General features: G+C 45.1%; 2 protein-coding genes across 2 annotated transcripts; both read left to right on the top strand.

Annotated features, from left to right (window-relative positions):
* The first annotated feature begins 1,926 nt into the window (after positions 1 to 1,926).
* Positions 1,927 to 4,107, top strand: LOC132206443 (ferritin heavy chain A-like). The gene is made up of 4 exons (XM_059640609.1): positions 1,927 to 2,048; positions 2,745 to 2,889; positions 3,684 to 3,809; positions 3,961 to 4,107. The coding sequence occupies exons 1-4, from the start codon at positions 1,927 to 1,929 to the stop codon at positions 4,105 to 4,107; spliced, it is 540 nt and encodes a 179-aa protein (XP_059496592.1).
* Positions 4,108 to 13,028: 8,921 nt separating this feature from the next.
* LOC132206517 (ferritin, heavy subunit-like) lies at positions 13,029 to 15,350 on the top strand. The gene is made up of 4 exons (XM_059640707.1): positions 13,029 to 13,133; positions 14,014 to 14,160; positions 14,659 to 14,784; positions 15,204 to 15,350. The coding sequence occupies exons 1-4, from the start codon at positions 13,032 to 13,034 to the stop codon at positions 15,348 to 15,350; spliced, it is 522 nt and encodes a 173-aa protein (XP_059496690.1). The 5' UTR covers positions 13,029 to 13,031.
* The last annotated feature ends 1,235 nt before the right edge of the window (positions 15,351 to 16,585 follow it).

Here is a 16,585-nt window from a genome sequence, read left to right as displayed (position 1 = left end):
ACACTTCAAGTGCCCATCCATGTACGTTTCAAAAGTTGTGAGGTTTCCCATCTCTACTACACTCCCACACAGTGCATTCCAGATTCCCATCACACCATCTGGGTGAAAAATGTTTTTGGCAAATCCCCTCTAAACCTACTGCTCTTCACCTTAAAATGATGCCCCCATGTTATTGATCTGACAGTTCTGCTACCATTTATTAAATGCCAGTGAGTGCATATCTATGATACTGTATTCAGGTCTCGATCTCTGAGTCTTTGAGGGAATGCAGCACAGGATGACAACAGGTCGAAAGGGTTAAACTTTGAAGGCAATTTGCATTGAAGATGAAATTCAGGTATTTTGACAGCTCCTTCCAAAGCCACATCCACTTCCATCTGGTCGGACAAGGGCAGTAGATACGTGGGAACACCACCCCCTGCAGGTTCCCCTCCAATCCATCCACCATCCTGGCATGGAAATATATTACCGTCCCTTCAATGTTACTGCAGTGTTAAATCAGTCAGATTTCTGGAATTCTCTCCTTTGGGGCAATCTGAGTCTATTTTCACCAGATGGACATTGCAACTGTTCACAAAGGCAACTCACCACCACCTTCTCAAGAGGAAACTAGGGATGGGCAATAAATACACGCCCCGCCAGTGATGCCAACATCCCAAAACAACATTTTTTAAAACCTCAAGTTCCTGTGAGTGTAGAAGAACAAGAAATAATTGTTATTAAGATTTGAAGCTGATTAATTGATTTGATAGAGTCAACGAGAGAAAAACGATGTTCTCGGGTGGGATATTTTCGGACAAGGGGAAATAGGTGTAGACAGCAGCATAACCTAAAGGTTAGAGCTCATCCATTAGGGATGGTGCTCCTCACACACACAATACTGGAAATCTAAACCCTGCTCTGCCAAAACCTTGGGAATAAACTGAACATTCAGATCCAAGATTCTTGGCTGTTGTTAAGTAACCCATTTAGTTTTTACTCGGCAATGGCCTCGTGGTATGATTGTGGACTGTTAATCCAGAGACCTTGATCATGTTCTGGGGACTTTGGTTCAAATCCCACCATGGTAAATGGTGGAATTTGATTTCAATAAATATCTGGAGTTTAAGAATCTAATGATGACCATGAGTCCATTGTCAATTGTTGGAAAAATCCATCTGGTCCTCTGATGTCCTTTCAGGAAGGAAACCGCCATTTGCCATACTGCCAAATGGCCAACATGAGACTCCAAACCCACAGCAATGTGGTTGACCCTTAACTGCCCTCTGGGCAATTAGGGATGGGCAATAAATGCTGCCTAGTCAGCAATGCCCTCATCCCGTCCACAAATTTTAAAAAGTAGATACGTGAGGGGATAGTTAAAGTGATGTGCAAACAAAGCAAGGGTGAAGTGAGAAAAAAAACATTTTTACACAGAATGTGGAGAGTTTGTGCAATGTGCTGCCTGGAGATGTGGGGAAGGCAGGTACAATTGAAGCTTTGAAGAGAACATTGGGTTTTCTTTTGGGATCGTGGTGATGTGCTGGGACATGGCAAGAGATGAGCACAATGGATCTGGTGCAGCACAATTGACCAAGCGTCCTCCTACGGCACTGTAATTTTTTTGAGTATTCACTTGCAGGACAAGGGCAGTCATGGGCTGGGCCAGCATTTATTGTACATTGCTAGATTCCCCTTGAGAAGGTGGGGTTGAGCTGCCTTCATGAACCGATTGGCTCTGCTTTGTACGTAGCTCCCACCAGCACCTCTCCCTGATTAATGCCTGTATTCATGGGAGCTTCCTGATTGGAAATCCCTAATAGCCAAGCACTATTGGTGATAACATTTCCTGTTGGAATGCAGATTCCCATTTACATAAATACTAGAGCTCATGGGAGGTGGGGTTAGGCTGTTGTTTGAGTTTGCTTTTTGTAATTAGGTGTGAAGATGGCTTCCCAAGTGTGTCAGAGCTACCACAAGGACTGTGAGGATGCTGTTAACAAACAGATCAACCTGGAGCTTTATTCCTCCTATGTTTACCTCTCCATGGTGAGTGCTGTATCTTCTGGGTACTCTTTCAAAGTTATTAATAATTCACTATTCTGAGCAACAAGTTCTGGTGTTAGTGACCTGTAATTTAAGGGTTAATTCTAATCTCTGCCTCCCCTGCCAAGTAAATTGTGATACAAGTCTGTTGTCTAACTTGTCATTGTCGTGTTCTTTTAAACTGGCTAAATCTGAGGTGTCTGTGGGTTTGACAACAAGAATTATTCTAGTCCACATGAGCAATCTAATTCCTTACTTTAATGGTAAAACTGAATGTTGAGGTGAGGAGCTAGCTGATCAATCTTGTTTTCACTGCCCCCAAAACTGACTAGATCTTTCTTACCTGAACTGACATTACTAATCCATGTGAGGAGTCAATGCTGGGCTGTTCAGATGGTTCTTCTGTACCACCTCCCTGATGAGTGAGGGAAGCAAGTCTTTGTGGCATTAAGTAGAGTAAGTGGAATGCTAAGGCAAAAATTACTGCTGTCTCTGGCCTCTTAACATCTACTATTTCCTAACATGATCCCCCAAACACAAGGATGGGGGTTGCATGTGGTCAGACATGACTAGATTTCAAACTAGCTGAGGCCAACATATTTGACTGAAATTCCAAGTCTCTAACTTGAAGCCAGGTAGAGAATGAGTAACCAAGCCCTTGGCTCTTAGAATGTCTGGGTCTACTTTAATTGATTCCTGTCCAATCCTTCCCTCCACAGCTCTCTCTTTGACAGGGACGATGTTGCCCTGCGACACTTTGCTGAGTTCTTCAAGGAGCAGTCCCATGAGGAACGGGAACATGCTGCGAAACTGATGGCATTCCAGAATAAACGTGGAGGCCGAGTCCTCCTGCAGGACATCAAGGTTGGGCTTTTAACCCCCCTGTTTAATTTAAAAGGGGAAAGCTTGAGGGTTTACTTTGACAGAAGCCTGTGTGTTTTGGATAGCCTGTATCTTTGATTCTGCACCTGTTCAAGTGCATGGGCTGAAATGGTTTTTGTTGGCTTTTCTAATCCAATGGAGCTCGTGGAGTGATCAGAAACAATTGATTGAGATGAGCACTCCTCTGTATGACCTGTACTTGACTTAAATTCATGGTTTTAAGAAACCTGCTTGGTTTCTTAACCAAGGTTTCCATCCACATGGATAGGGTGGTGTTTAGGAATTTAATTGAATTCTAAAATGCTCAAATGGCAAAGGAGTTTGAGGTTTCATTCGACTGTAGTGCCCAGTGATTTTTTTTTCCACTATCATCCTGGTGGTCTTAAACGATTGACCATTGGAAACATCTGGGCTGGAGTCACTTAGGACAATGCAACATTTTTGCTTTGCATTCCCTTATTTGCAGCTGGAACTGACTAGGCAGTAGGATAGTCTAGTACTTCACTGACTCCAACAATTCCCCATTTGTATGGGGGAGCGACTGACTTCAAACGCTGCATCAGGCACTTAAGCTCCAGCACTAACATCACATGTGCATTGATTCCGAATTTCTTCGCTCTCTCTCTCTCTCTCTCTCTCTCTCTCTCTCTCTCCAAAAGTGGAGGGTGGCAATCTGCAACATGTGGTTCAAGCCTTTTTTAGCCTTGAAAGGCACAGCCTTTAGTTCTAGTACAGAAGCCCATAGCAGCTTCTGACTAACAAAACCCTTCTTCCAGAAGCCAGAGCAGGATGAGTGGGGCAATGGTCTGGAGGCAATGCAGAGAGCTCTGCAGATGGAGAAGGATGTGAACCAGAGTCTGCTGGATCTGCACAAACTGGCCTCTGGCCACATGGACCCTCATGTGAGTACTTCACAATCTCTCTCTCTTTTTTTGTCTGAAGGTGATCAAGCATTGGTCCTCGAGGTTAAACGTACCTATTCACATAGCAGAGCATTTGAAGTACCAAGATGCTTTCTGTTTAGTGAGCTACTCATTTCTTTTCTTTCTCCAGCTGTGTGACTTCCTGGAGAGGCACTACTTGGATGAGCAAGTGAAGATGATCAAGAAGCTGGGAGATCACATCACCAACCTGAAGAGACTGGGAGCCCCTGACAATGGCATGGGAGAGTACCTGTTTGACAGGCTCACACTCAGCTGAATGGGGTTATAGAAGAAACTGGTCCATTTGTGACCTAATTCTGACAAACACTTTGCCTTTTTCTGTCTGCCATTCCAAATGGAAATACAAGTATTTGTGGATCTGGATTTTGGATCTTTGTTTTAAAACTACCTAAATTACCAACAGCTAACCAGGAAACTTGACTGAAAAAATCCACAATAGAAATTTCACACACTTCTATAGCTTCTTCCAAAGGTAGCTTAAATTGTGTGCACATATGGAACATACAAATTTGCCATATGAAAATGTACATGAGGTGTTTGCTTTTAGTGTTACATTAGCCTTCCAGGTGTGTACCACTTAGTGCTAGGACTTTCTTCTCTGGATGACACTAGACACTAGGTGCTTCCTCTACCCTTTTTCCAACAGCAGTAAGGGTCAGTAAACTCTTTCTAAGCTTTCAGACTGTAAGGGCTGTCCCACACCTTCCCATCTGCAGCTTGTGGATTTGTTTTGTTTTTAATTTTTGGGCCCTGAGGTTTAGCAGATGAATGATTTCAAGGAATCAGAGTTGGAATCCAAGCTTTTCTGCCTTTCTTCTTCAACGCCCCCACCCCCACCTGATTCCTCATTACTTCTTACTTCCTACCCTTCCATACCTCCCAATAGCTTTTATATGCACAGCAGCCAATCATTGTTTGGGTCACTTCTTTTCCTCCTTGTTTGTCTGAAGTGAAGCTCTCAGCAGGGGAACAGGGTTCAGAAATTGCTGAGGAGGAGAGGTCCTGTTTGTGAACTTTTTTCAGCTCCAACATTCAGAAGCTCTGCTTGAATAGAAGCCAAGCAACATATACAGCATCCATTTAGAAATGGCAGGTTAGGGGACTTGGGTGGGGAGTAGATTTCTTAAGTTTGCTTGAGGACTAGTTTCAAAATTGGAAATTAGTAGGTTCAATACATTATGAACACTGAGAGGCCACAACTTCTAGATGCATTGTCCTTTTGCATCAGCTTTTCATTCACTTTCCAAATGGGACAAGTGAAGGAGTAGATGCTCGTCACTTTGACGAGTTACTCATTACTAGAAACAGAACTGCTGCTAATGGATGCTCTCTGGACGAGGGGGATGGTTTGTAGTGGAGTTCCACGGGTTAGGGGAAGGAACCAGGCTTTTTCAAAAGCAAACTAATGACTTAGACCTTGGTATAAAAGATGCAATTTCATACTTTGTACATGATAAGAAACTTAGCGTGACGGCCATGGTGTAGAACCTCACAAGAGCACAGACATATTGGTGGAATGGGCACGCAAGTGGCAGATGAAGTTCAAAGCAGAAAAAATGGTGGGAAAAGCAGGTAGAGATAATACAAAATAAAAGGTGCATTTCTAAAGAGGGTGCAGGAGTGAGTGAACTGCATGGAGTAATTGCATTACATCGTGGAAGGACCACCTCCATCACATTCCTCACCTTCCTGGACCTTTCTGTCTCCATCGCAGGCAACCACCGACAAACCAATGTCCATTTCGAGCCCACCGACTTCTCCCAGCTACCTGGAATACACCTCCTCCAACCCACCTTCCTGTAAAAACTCCATCCCCTATTCCCAATTCCTTTGCCTCTGCTCCAAGGAGAGGCATTCCACTCCTGCACATCCCAAATGTCTTCGTTCTTCCAGGACTGCCACTTGCCAATTCCTCCTTGTTTTGAGCGAGAATGTCCTCAATCGTGTCTCCCGCATTTCCTGCAATTATTTCCTCACACACCACCCTCACAATAACTTCCCCAAGAGGATTCCCCCTTGTCCTCACATACCACCCCACTAACCTCTGGATACAAATCATCATCCTCCGACACTTCCACCATCTACAATCCAACTCCGCTTCCAAAGACATTTTTCCATCCCCATCATTGTCTGCCTTCAGAGAGACCACTCTCTCCGCGACTCCCTTGTCCGCTCCACGCTCATCCATTCCACATTCCCGTCCAACCCCACCACACCCAGCACTTTCCGCTACAACGCAGAAAGTGCTACACCTGCCCCCCACACCTCCTCCCTCACCCCCATCCCAGGCCCCAAGATGACTTTCCACATCAAACAAATGTTCACCTGCACATCCGCCAATGTGGTATACTGCATCTGCTGTACACGGCATGGCTTCCTCTACATTGGGGAAACTCAGCAGAGGTTTGGGGACCACTTTGCAGCACACCGATGCTCAGTTTGCAGTAAACAACTGCACCTCCCAGTCGCGAACCATTTCAACTCCCCCTCCCGTTCCTGAGACAACATGTCCATCCTGGTCTTCCTGCAGTGCCATAATGATGCCACCCGTAGGTTGCAGGAACAGCAACTCATATTCCGCTTGGGAACTCTGCAGCCCAATGGTATCAATGTGAATTTCACCAGCTTCAAAATCTCCCCTTCCCCAACTGCATCCCAAAACCAGCCCAGCTCATCCCAGCCTCCCTAACCTGTTCTTCCTCTCACCTAGACCCTCCTGCTACCTCAAGCCACACCTCAATTTCCTACCTCTTAACCTCACCCGGCCCCTTTGACCTGTCCGTCCTCCCCGGACTGACCTATCCCCTCCCTACCTCCCCACCCATACTCTCCTCTCCACCTACCTTCTCCTCCATCCATCTTCGGTCCGCCTACCCCTCTCCCTATTTATTTCAGAGTTCCCTCCCCATCCCCCTTTTCTGATGAACGGTCTAGGCCCAAAACGTCATCTTTTGTGCTCCTAAGATGCTGCTCGGCCTGCTGTGTTCATCCAGCTCAACGCTTTGTTATCTCAGATTCTCCAGCACCTGCAGTTCCCATTATCTCTGAGGACTGTTTAAGAGAATCGTTTACAAAGCTCGCAGTGCCCTGAGCTTTATTAGTAGGGGCAAGTGTACAAGAGCAAGGTGATTATGCTGAACCTGCTTAAGTTTGACTCCAACAGGAATACTGTGTCTCGTTCTGCACATCACACTGAAGGAAAGAGTGGAGGTATAGGAGCGAGTGCAGAAGAGGCTTACTGGAATGGCTCCAGGAATGAGGAATTTCAGGTGTGAGGATATATTGGATAGGCTGGGACTTGTCTCTCTGGAAAGCAAATGGCTCAAATTCGGATCCAGAAAGAACAAACAGTGGCACGATGTTCCCATTTGTGAAAGGGTCAGGAGCAAGAAGGCACAGGTTTAAAATTGGCAAAAGAAGCTGAAGTGATCTGCGAAAATAAAAACCTTCCAACACAGCGAGTGGATAGGGTGTGAAATGTATAGTCCGAGAGTGTGTTGGAGGCAGGTTCAATTCACGCATTCAATCGGGAATAGGACTGATATCTGAAAGGGAATAACATGGAGATTACAGGGACAGTGCAGGAGAATGGCAAGAGGTGAAACGCTCAGCGAGTTGGTGGTGGATACGATGGGCCGAATGGTCACCATCAGCACCGTAATAACCGTGTGGCAGTGGGCAGATATGAAAGCCGAATTAAAAAGGCCAGAACGTGCTCAGTTTCCCCCCAAGCCGGCTGGACAACAAAACAGTGATAATGGGAACTGCAGATGCTGGAGAATCCAAGATAATAAAATGTGAGGCTGGATGAACACAGCAGGCCCAGCAGCATCTCAAGAGCACAAAAGCTGTCGTTTCGGGCCTGGAGCCTTCATCAGAGAGGGGGATGGGGGGAGGGAACTGGAATAAATAGGGAGAGATGGGGAGGCGGACCGAAGATGGAGAGAAAAGAAGATAGGTGGAGAGGAGAGTATAGGTGGGGATGTGGGGAAGGGGATAGGTCAGTCCAGGGTAGATGGACAGGTCAAGGAGGTGGGATGAGGTTGGTAGGTAGGAGATGGAGGTGTGGCTTGGGGTGGGAGGAAGGGATGGGTGAGAGGAAGAACAGGTTAGGGAGACAGAGACAGGTTGGGCTGGTTTTGGGATGCAGTGGGTGGAGGGGAAGAGCTGGGCTGGTTGTGTGCTTCCTTGCCATCCACTGCTAAATTCAGCAAGTAGGGCTGATGGCCTTCAGAGCAACAAACTACCAGGATGACTTTCAAATTACAGGAAAGATGAATGTTTCTAACCTGAAAGTGATCTGTTTGTCTACTCCTGGGGGGAGGGGGAATACAATTGTCTCATAACTGCCTCCTGCAGACTGTTAAATCTACAACAGTCCAAATGAATCACCAGAGTGCCCCTCTCCCTCAACTTGGCAGTGATTTGTTAGATCTGAATTGAGGGTCACTTCCAAATGTCTTCAATGGACTCAACTAACTTGTCTTGTCTTCCAGCTGTGACTTCCTGGAGAGGCACTACTTGGATGAGCAAGTGAAGATGATCAAAAAGCTGGGAGATCACATCACCAACCTGAAGAGACTGGGAGCCCCTCAGAAGGGCAAAGGAGAGTATCTGTTTGAGAGGCTCAGCCTGAGCTGAATGGGGATTCAACAACTCCATCTGTTGCACACTGGTGTTCTAGTGCAAGTGCAGAGTGCACAAAAAAGTCAATGAAAACATTGCCCATGTATCTGACGACTTTGAGTGACTGCTTCATTTATTTGGCTGTTTATTATCTGATTATTCAGTCCCTTCGGCTTTTTGCTCTCTGCATTGAATCGATGCTTGCCCTGGCAATTTTTGTTCAGTTTCTGAATCCAGAGCCAGGAGAATTTTTGAAGTGAGTAATTGTTGCGGAAATCACAACTGTTAAGCTTTTGGCTTGTTCGCAATGCTCACTATCTGTCTTGTCCTCACTGTGACAATTCTGTAAGAGTAGTCTCTCGTGAATAGCTTCACCAAAATTGCTCCACTCTATCTAACTGTTAGCCACTTAACTGGTGCCCTGTCCCGAGCAATGCTCCAACTTTCCTAAAAGCTGGGATCAAACAAAATAGAAATTGCTGGGGTTTGCGGGGTGGCGGGGTAGGTGCAGGTGAAACTCTGGATGTGTGTTGATTAAACCAGTTAATCTTTGAGCCTGGTGACTCCACAACTGAAGTCTGTCTCCAGGTGCTGCCAGGCCTCAGTTTTGCCAGTAATATTCTGTTAACTTTACTGGTAGAATCTAAGCATTCAAAATATTCCTTAATAAGACTGTAACAGCAATAGCATCTGGCATGCAAGTTGCTTTTTCTCCATGCTTCTTTGGGCAAGCAATACACCACTGTTCTCGTTTCCCAAGCTAAGGAATTGGATTTTCTAACAAGTCTCCACTGTAGGAGACTGAGTGAGGAATCTGCTCTCTCCTGTAACAGTGTCTCCTATCCTCAATGCCCACCTTGTCGCGTGTGGGACAAACGTGGCATAGTCCCTGTTCTTGCTCCAGCAATCAACTGCTGAGGACAGCTGGTGCAATTAAAGCTACATTTGTAGACAAGGGGATCCGGGAGACTCTGGTTCACCTTCTTTATCTGCAGAGTTCCCTTCATAGCATCTCGGCTTCGGTTGGGGCGGGTCAGAGTAGAAGAGACACTTCACTTAATTTGCAGAAAGACCAACTCTCAGCAGTTCTAAACTTTTCTAACCCTTTCAGGGAAGGAAAGCAGTTGGCCGACAGCTGACTCACCACCCACACAGCAATGTAGCTGGCTATTTACTTTCAATCTTTGAGTAAGGAAAAGGTAGGGGATAGTGCCAGTGGAGCAGCAGAAGAGGGACTGTTCCACATATCCGACAGAAGCAGGCATAGCCCCTCTTACTGTGGACACCCCAGTACCTCTACGCTGGTGTCCCTGCCACTCACTCATCCACTCTGTACTCCCCATTAACCCCAGCCCTGTTCCCTGCAACTGCAGGAACAGCTACACCATTCCCTGACCCCCTCGCCCCACCACCACATCCACCCCGTGTCTCCATTCAAAATAAAAACTAACAAACCTTCGGCATCAGACACAGATCACCTGCACCTGTTTCAAGTTGGTCTATTGTATCGGCTGCACCCAATGTAGCCACCATGAGGGAGACAGTTTCTCTGGAGCATCTGCGCTCAATGAGCAACAAACAACAACACTTTCCAATCACAAAATGTTTTAACTTCCACCCCCCCCTCCCACTCCATGGCTGACCTGTCCATCTTGGGCATCCTCCAGTATCACACCAATGTCATCCTCAAACTAGAGGAGTAGCACCTCATATTCTGCCTTGGGAGCTTATAGCCCAAGACACTAAATGTGGACCTTATTAACCTTATTAACTTCAAAGTGTCCTCATCCCATGACCAATCCCCACCTCCTTGGCCTTCTCTCCCACCTCACTGACCACTCCCTATCTGCACTCACCCATCACCATCCCACCTACCATCCCCAGTCCCACCCCTCCTCCTTATTTCTGAGCTTCCCCTCCCCCTCCCAATTTCTTAAGGGTCTCAACCCGAAACATCAGCTTTTCTGCTCCTCTGATGCTGCCTGGCCTGCTGTGTTCCTCCGGCTCCACACTTTGTTGCCTCTACCGGCACCCTGTGCCTTCCACTTTTGAGCCATTTCTGTATCCAAATGGATAATTCTCCCTGGATTCCATGTGATCTCACTTTGCTAAACAGCTTACTATGAGCAACATTGTCAAACGCTTCATTGCAGTCCATGTAGATCACGCCCACCACTCTGCCCTCATCATTGCTCTACATCAAATCTTCAAAATACTCAATGAAGCTCATGAGGCAAAACTCAATCTACAGTCATACCATCTGAATCCTGGAATTCTGTCCAAAATGGCATTATGGATCTCCCTGCACCAAATGGACAACAGCAATTCAAGAAGACAATAATAATTAGGGAAGTACAATAAATGCTGGGCCAGCCAACAACACCTTCATCCCATGAGGTAATAAAAGAAAAAGCAAGATGTGATTACTTTCCCCAAGGAGAGAAACTGGGGCCTTAAATTTTCCTTGGATTATAAGTGTTCGAGATGAAGAAATGGACAGCTACAATTCAAATATTTGCTGATGGCATTACATCAAGTGGCACTTTATCATGACAGTGGAATGTTTCAAACTTCCATGGAGTGGGGAAGACTGGCTGATACAGTTCAATAAGGGGAAGTGCGAAGTTATCCACTCCTGACCAAGAAAGGTGAGCCAGAGTGTTTTAGAAATGGGGACATCTTCTGCTGGGTTGTCAAAACTAATGATCAAAATGAAACTGAGACAAGTGGACAGAAATGTATTGAAACTAGAGACGAGATATAAAAACACTGAACAAAGAAATTAATTCAATGTCAGTCCTGATCTCTAAGGGATTTGAACACCTCTGGGTGGAGTTTTTTATGAAATTGTCAAGTTCTGGTTCAACCATCCCTGGAGATCTCATTTTCGGCAGGTTGGGCCTGAAGATGGTGCAGCCGAGAATTTCCAGAATCAACTCAGAGATAAAGAGCTGGTTAAATGATGATGGCAGCTTGCCCGAGTCCCTCAGTATGGAAGGTTAAGAGATGGCAGTACTTGAAAGTTTTAAGACCATTAATGGACTTGACAGGGTAGATTCAGAGGAATTGTTTCTTCTCAATGGGTCTTCTAGGACTTAAGGTATGGAACGGATATAGAATCTTCAAATTAGTGCTAAACGGCCCAGGATAATGTCAGAAACAGCCTCTTCACAGAAAGGATAGTGGGTAGTGGACACACACACATGTCCGGTGTCAGTTGAAGACTTCAAAATTTGCATCTCTTGATTTTTATTGGGTAAGATTTGATGTTGGCAATCACTTTATAATTTCAACACAAAAAAATGCAAGAAATGCATTTTGGTCGAAGAAACATGGAGACATGAAGAGATAATACAGGTACAATGGAACAACGTCAAGGTGAGTACAGGAGCAGGGAGCCCTCAGGATTTAAAACTACAATTCCCTGAAGGTGGCCAGGCAAGATGAAACAGTCATGAAGAAGGCTTATAGGAATCTTGTGTTTTTAAGGAGAGCCATGGAGTATAAAACCAAGGTAGTAACGCTACACCACTACACACCATTGGTCAGACCGCATTAGAGTATTGTGTTCAATTCTGGGCACTGTTTCAAAGGGAGGGCATTAAAGCCCTGGACATGGTGCAAAGGAGATTTGCTGGAATGATACCAGGAAAGATTTTAAAAATTGGCCTTATCTCCTTGGAGCAGAGACGATTAAAAGATGACCTGATTGAAATGTTCAAAATTATGAACCATTTTGATACAGCCCTTCCAGCCTGCTCTGACATTCCATATGATGATGGGTAATCCCTTAACTCCGTACCATCTTCACACTCTCTCTCCATACCCTTTGATCCCCATAGCCCTATCAGCTACATCTAACTCTTCAAAACCTTCAGTCTTTTGGCCTCAACTGTTTCCTTCCCACAGAATACAACAGACTCCCCACTGTCTGGCTGAAGACATTTCTCCTCAACTCAATCCCAAACAGTCTACTCTATATCCTTAGACAGTGACCCTTGGTTCTGGGCGCATTGGTCACCAGAAACATCTTTCCTGTCTTTGTCCTGTTTGTTTCTGTTACAAATTTCTAGGAACTACTACCAATCTCCTACCTTTCTCTCCAATATCCCAGCAGAAACTGATTCTCCTTCATTGAGCACCTCTCGCAGTTGGTCACAACAAGCTTAGTTTAAAAAGAAAAGCTTTCCAAATCCAAATCTAGTTTTATTTTTCAAACTAACCATGGCCCGATAGAGAGTTCCAGCAGATTGGAGATTCTAAATGACCGACTGCTGATCCAATCACAGAATAACCATCCAGACTTGACAACAATCTGCACCTCTGATCAGCTCTGCCTCATACACCCACACCCTCTCTCTAATTGGTGGGAGGGCAGAGGCGGGGCTAAATTCATGGGAGATTCCGAATTGGCTTTCAGGGAATGTCAGTCATCATTGGTGATGTCATTCCCTCGTTGAACATAGGATGTCCCAGGAGTATAAATACTGGAGCTTGTGGTACAAAGACTTGATATGAGAGCTGTCTCGGTGATAGTGAGCAGGAATAGTGACAATGGCCTCCCAAGTGTGTCAGAACTACCACAAGGACTGTGAGGATGCTGTTAACAAGCAGATCAACCTGGAGCTCTATTCCTCCTATGTTTACCTCTCCGTGGTGAGGCTTGATTGCTTCAAGACTTAAGGCTGTGATTATATTTGTGATGAGGCTTTTGGTGTTTTCTGGTTCAATGAACTACCTGCAGAATGTATCTGGAGTCTCCTGCTTCCCTGACTGAATCCAGCTAACACACTTAATACTGAACACTTAAATGTAGGTGTTTCTTAAATTGAAACTCACCCTTGAGGGTCCCCTGCCCTTATTGTTCTTCTGGACAGTGTATGGCTGGTGCTACAGAGGGGTAAGCTGGCTTTGCTGCTAACTTTAACCCTATTTTATTGGCTGAAGAACTTATAAAAATCACTCTGCTTGTTGAAACTTTCTCCAATCAACTTCTACCTTTTAAGTTGCCAAATTAACCTGGCTCCTGCTCTTTTGAGGAGCAAAAGACTACTAGCTACTGAATCTGAGGATGAAGTGTTGCTATTTGATTTTGATTGAAAATCTGCATGCCAAGTGTGATTTTCTACTTGGGCATCCATGCCGAATAGACTCGAAACTAGATTTGTTGATGAGGGAGCTGACAGACTTCTGGCTCTGTTAGTCGACAAGCCAACATCCTGCCTCAGTTGATCATGTCCGGACCAGCTTCCAGTGCTGAGCAATAGGGATGCCTCATGGTTGTGACTAACTGACTTCATAGGGCACTGTCAGGCCAGTGGTTGCAGTTGGCTTTTACTTCCCTCATGGAAAACTGAACCTAATGCCTGCTATTTGGGCCATAATCCACGGGGATGATTTCTCTGCTTTTGTCCTGCCAACATTCCTCCATTCCCTCACCTAACTCTGATGATTCATGATGGTGACTGGGTTACTTTCTGATGGACGGTCACTTCGGTGACTGAGCAACTTTCCCACTTTGTTTCTTTTTACACAGTTCTCTCACTTTGACCAGGATGATGTTGCCCTGCGTCACTTTGCTGATTTCTTCAAGGAGCAGTCCCATGAGGAATGGGAACATGCTGAGAAACTTCTGGCATTCCAGAATAAACGTGGAGGCCGTGTCCTCCTGCAGGACATCAAGGTTGGATTCTGTCTTGTAGAGTAAATGCAAATTGTGTAGTTTCCTGCTTGTACAATGGCCTTGCTGTTCTAGACTCCCCTGTACATCTCTTGTTGAGATGAGTGAAGCGTCTTGATAGAAAGTCTCAGCTTGTTATGAGTTGGTTTTGCTAATTCTCGCCTTTCTTAAAAAGCAACAAATCTGAATGCTCAGAATGAAAGGGTTTTAGCACTGACCTGGCCCAAATGTCAGTTTAGACTATGACACATTACTGTGGACTTGCCTGAATACAGGTAATGTTGTCCAACTGTTTCAGCCAGTTTTTAAATCCTGATCTGTCAGCAGTTCTTCATGATGGATCAAATGTCTGATAATGGTCTCCATGACCTTATCTGAATTTTGAATTGATTTTCATGCTTTGTTTGGATTTAGCACAGATTACCAGATGTCTCCATTTCCTTGCTCTCATATGAATCTTGGACCTTCTAACCACACAAATGACTAGCTTTCTCCCTCCAGAAGCCAGAGCAGGATGAGTGGGGCAGTGGTCTGGAGGCAATGCAGACAGCTCTGCAGATGGAGAAGGATGTGAACCAGAGTCTGCTGGATCTGCACAAACTCGCCTCTGGCAACACAGACCCTCATGTGTGTTCCTGATGGGATGAATGTTTCGAGGGAGCTGAAGGTGACATGGGAATCTGCTCTTGCTCTTCTATTAGCATAGGCTTGCTGTTCTCCAGTACTCGAGCAGCAGCCATCGTGACCATAGATGTCAGGCACTGATAGGTGCCCTGCTGACTTGGTGTGAGGTTCATGTATTTACAAACTTCCACCCAATTCAGTGAAATGACAGTTTGACCCCTGTGGGCAAACCGGGCTTTCTATAACCACTTCTAAAATAGCATAGTTGCCAATAAAGCTATTCCAGTCTATTCATTGTTTCTGGAGAGCAAGCTGCTCGCAAATAAATGCACTTGTACACACCTATAATCACTTCAAAAATGCAATGGTGTGATTCTTGATGTTTGTCTGCTCTAACTTTACATTCTGGCTGTTTGTTCCAGCTGTGTGACTTCCTGGAGAGGCACTACTTGGATGAGCAAGTGAAGATGATCAAGAAGCTGGGAGATCACATCACCAACCTGAAGAGACTGGGAGCCCCTGCCAATGGCACGGGAGAGTACCTGTTTGACAGGCTCACACTCAGCTGAGTGGGATTTTAGAATCCCATCAGTGCTGTGAATGGATTAGTCTTTTAGAAACTTTATCTACCCTTGTTGAATTGGAAAATAAAATCTCCATAATGAAGAAACACTTTTAGTGAAATTGAATAACTGATTTTTGTTCAGATCCATCATATCTAGGTTGTATGGCAGGTGCTTCTGTCACCTTTTGACACAGTTGAACCCTCTGCTAATCAATTCATTTTTGGATGTTAATCACCTCTCAGGTGGGGCTCAAATCTGACCACCCTGGTCTAGCGATGCTGTCACTACACAACACTTCTCTTAAACATGCTTTTGCAGTTCCTTACTTTACTGAGGTTTGGCAGCCAGTGCTCAACTTTCTTCCAAATGTGAGCTGAGAGCTTGCAGAATCCTTAAAGACCTAAAGAGACAGCCGGTGTATCAGGGCAGTTTACTATCTGACAGTTTTGCATATCTACCATTCTTCTGTTTGACTAATCTTTCATGAGGAGTGAAATCTGCTACCATTACCTGATCTGGCCTACGTGTGACTCGAGCATCTCAGCAATGTAGTTGGTGCACATGTGAAATACATTCTGCTGGCACGTGGTTAGAAAACTCTCTTTTTTTTTCCCCAAGTTTAATAGTGGGTGGGCTGATGCTTCCTTTTACTTTCTGCCCTCGGCACTGGCAATTAACAGCTAACACAGCTGAGTTTATGACAAACAACTGTGCCCTCTGCCAAACTTCAGGAAAGCACTCATTATCCAAACAACAGCCTGCTTGCCGGCTGGCTTGCGAGACACACCAGTGATAGAGTCTCTGTTGTACAGAGGTAGGTGGCCATTGCACTGGGAGTCCGCCACGTGGACGCTGGCTCCCATTTTTTTTTGTCACAAGCATGCAATTAAATGAGTAAGGAATCCTGGTGCTTACCCTGGATGTCGCAAACTAACTGAACAGTGATTTTCCATATACTGCAGTGCTCAGAGTCAGTCCTGAGGAGGGCAGGGGTGCAGAAGTGAGACATTATCATGCAGGACTTAAATCTGGTACTGGACATAGATTCTCAGGCTGCAATTTGTTCAACAATTTCCTGCACTCTAAATTGAAAGGACTATATTTTCTGGTGTCAGGAAATACCAAAAGAATTGATTCTCGTCCTGAGATTAATACTGCTTTTCATATTTTTTTTCTCAAATCTGAGAGAAATCCAACAGACAACTTCCTTACAGAAGAAGGAATGGATGATAGAGCTC

This window comes from Stegostoma tigrinum, chromosome 38 (assembly GCF_030684315.1).
Source record: "Stegostoma tigrinum isolate sSteTig4 chromosome 38, sSteTig4.hap1, whole genome shotgun sequence".
Lineage (NCBI taxonomy): Eukaryota > Metazoa > Chordata > Chondrichthyes > Orectolobiformes > Stegostomatidae > Stegostoma > Stegostoma tigrinum.
This window is presented reverse-complemented; position numbering and strand designations above follow the sequence as displayed.

Excerpts from the sequence above, each read along its gene's own strand:
- LOC132206443 (XM_059640609.1), top strand. The coding sequence starts at position 1,927 with ATGGCTTCCCAAGTGTGTCAGAGCTACCACAAGGACTGTGAGGATGCT. Across the intron at positions 2,049-2,744 it reads GTGAGTGCTGTATCTTCTGG|CTCTCTCTTTGACAGGGACG; the intron begins GTACTCTTTCAA and ends TTCCCTCCACAG. Across the intron at positions 3,810-3,960 it reads CTGGCCACATGGACCCTCAT|CTGTGTGACTTCCTGGAGAG; the intron begins GTGAGTACTTCA and ends TTCTTTCTCCAG.
- LOC132206517 (XM_059640707.1), top strand. The coding sequence starts at position 13,032 with ATGGCCTCCCAAGTGTGTCAGAACTACCACAAGGACTGTGAGGATGCT. Across the intron at positions 14,161-14,658 it reads TCCTCCTGCAGGACATCAAG|AAGCCAGAGCAGGATGAGTG; the intron begins GTTGGATTCTGT and ends TTCTCCCTCCAG. Across the intron at positions 14,785-15,203 it reads CTGGCAACACAGACCCTCAT|CTGTGTGACTTCCTGGAGAG; the intron begins GTGTGTTCCTGA and ends TGTTTGTTCCAG.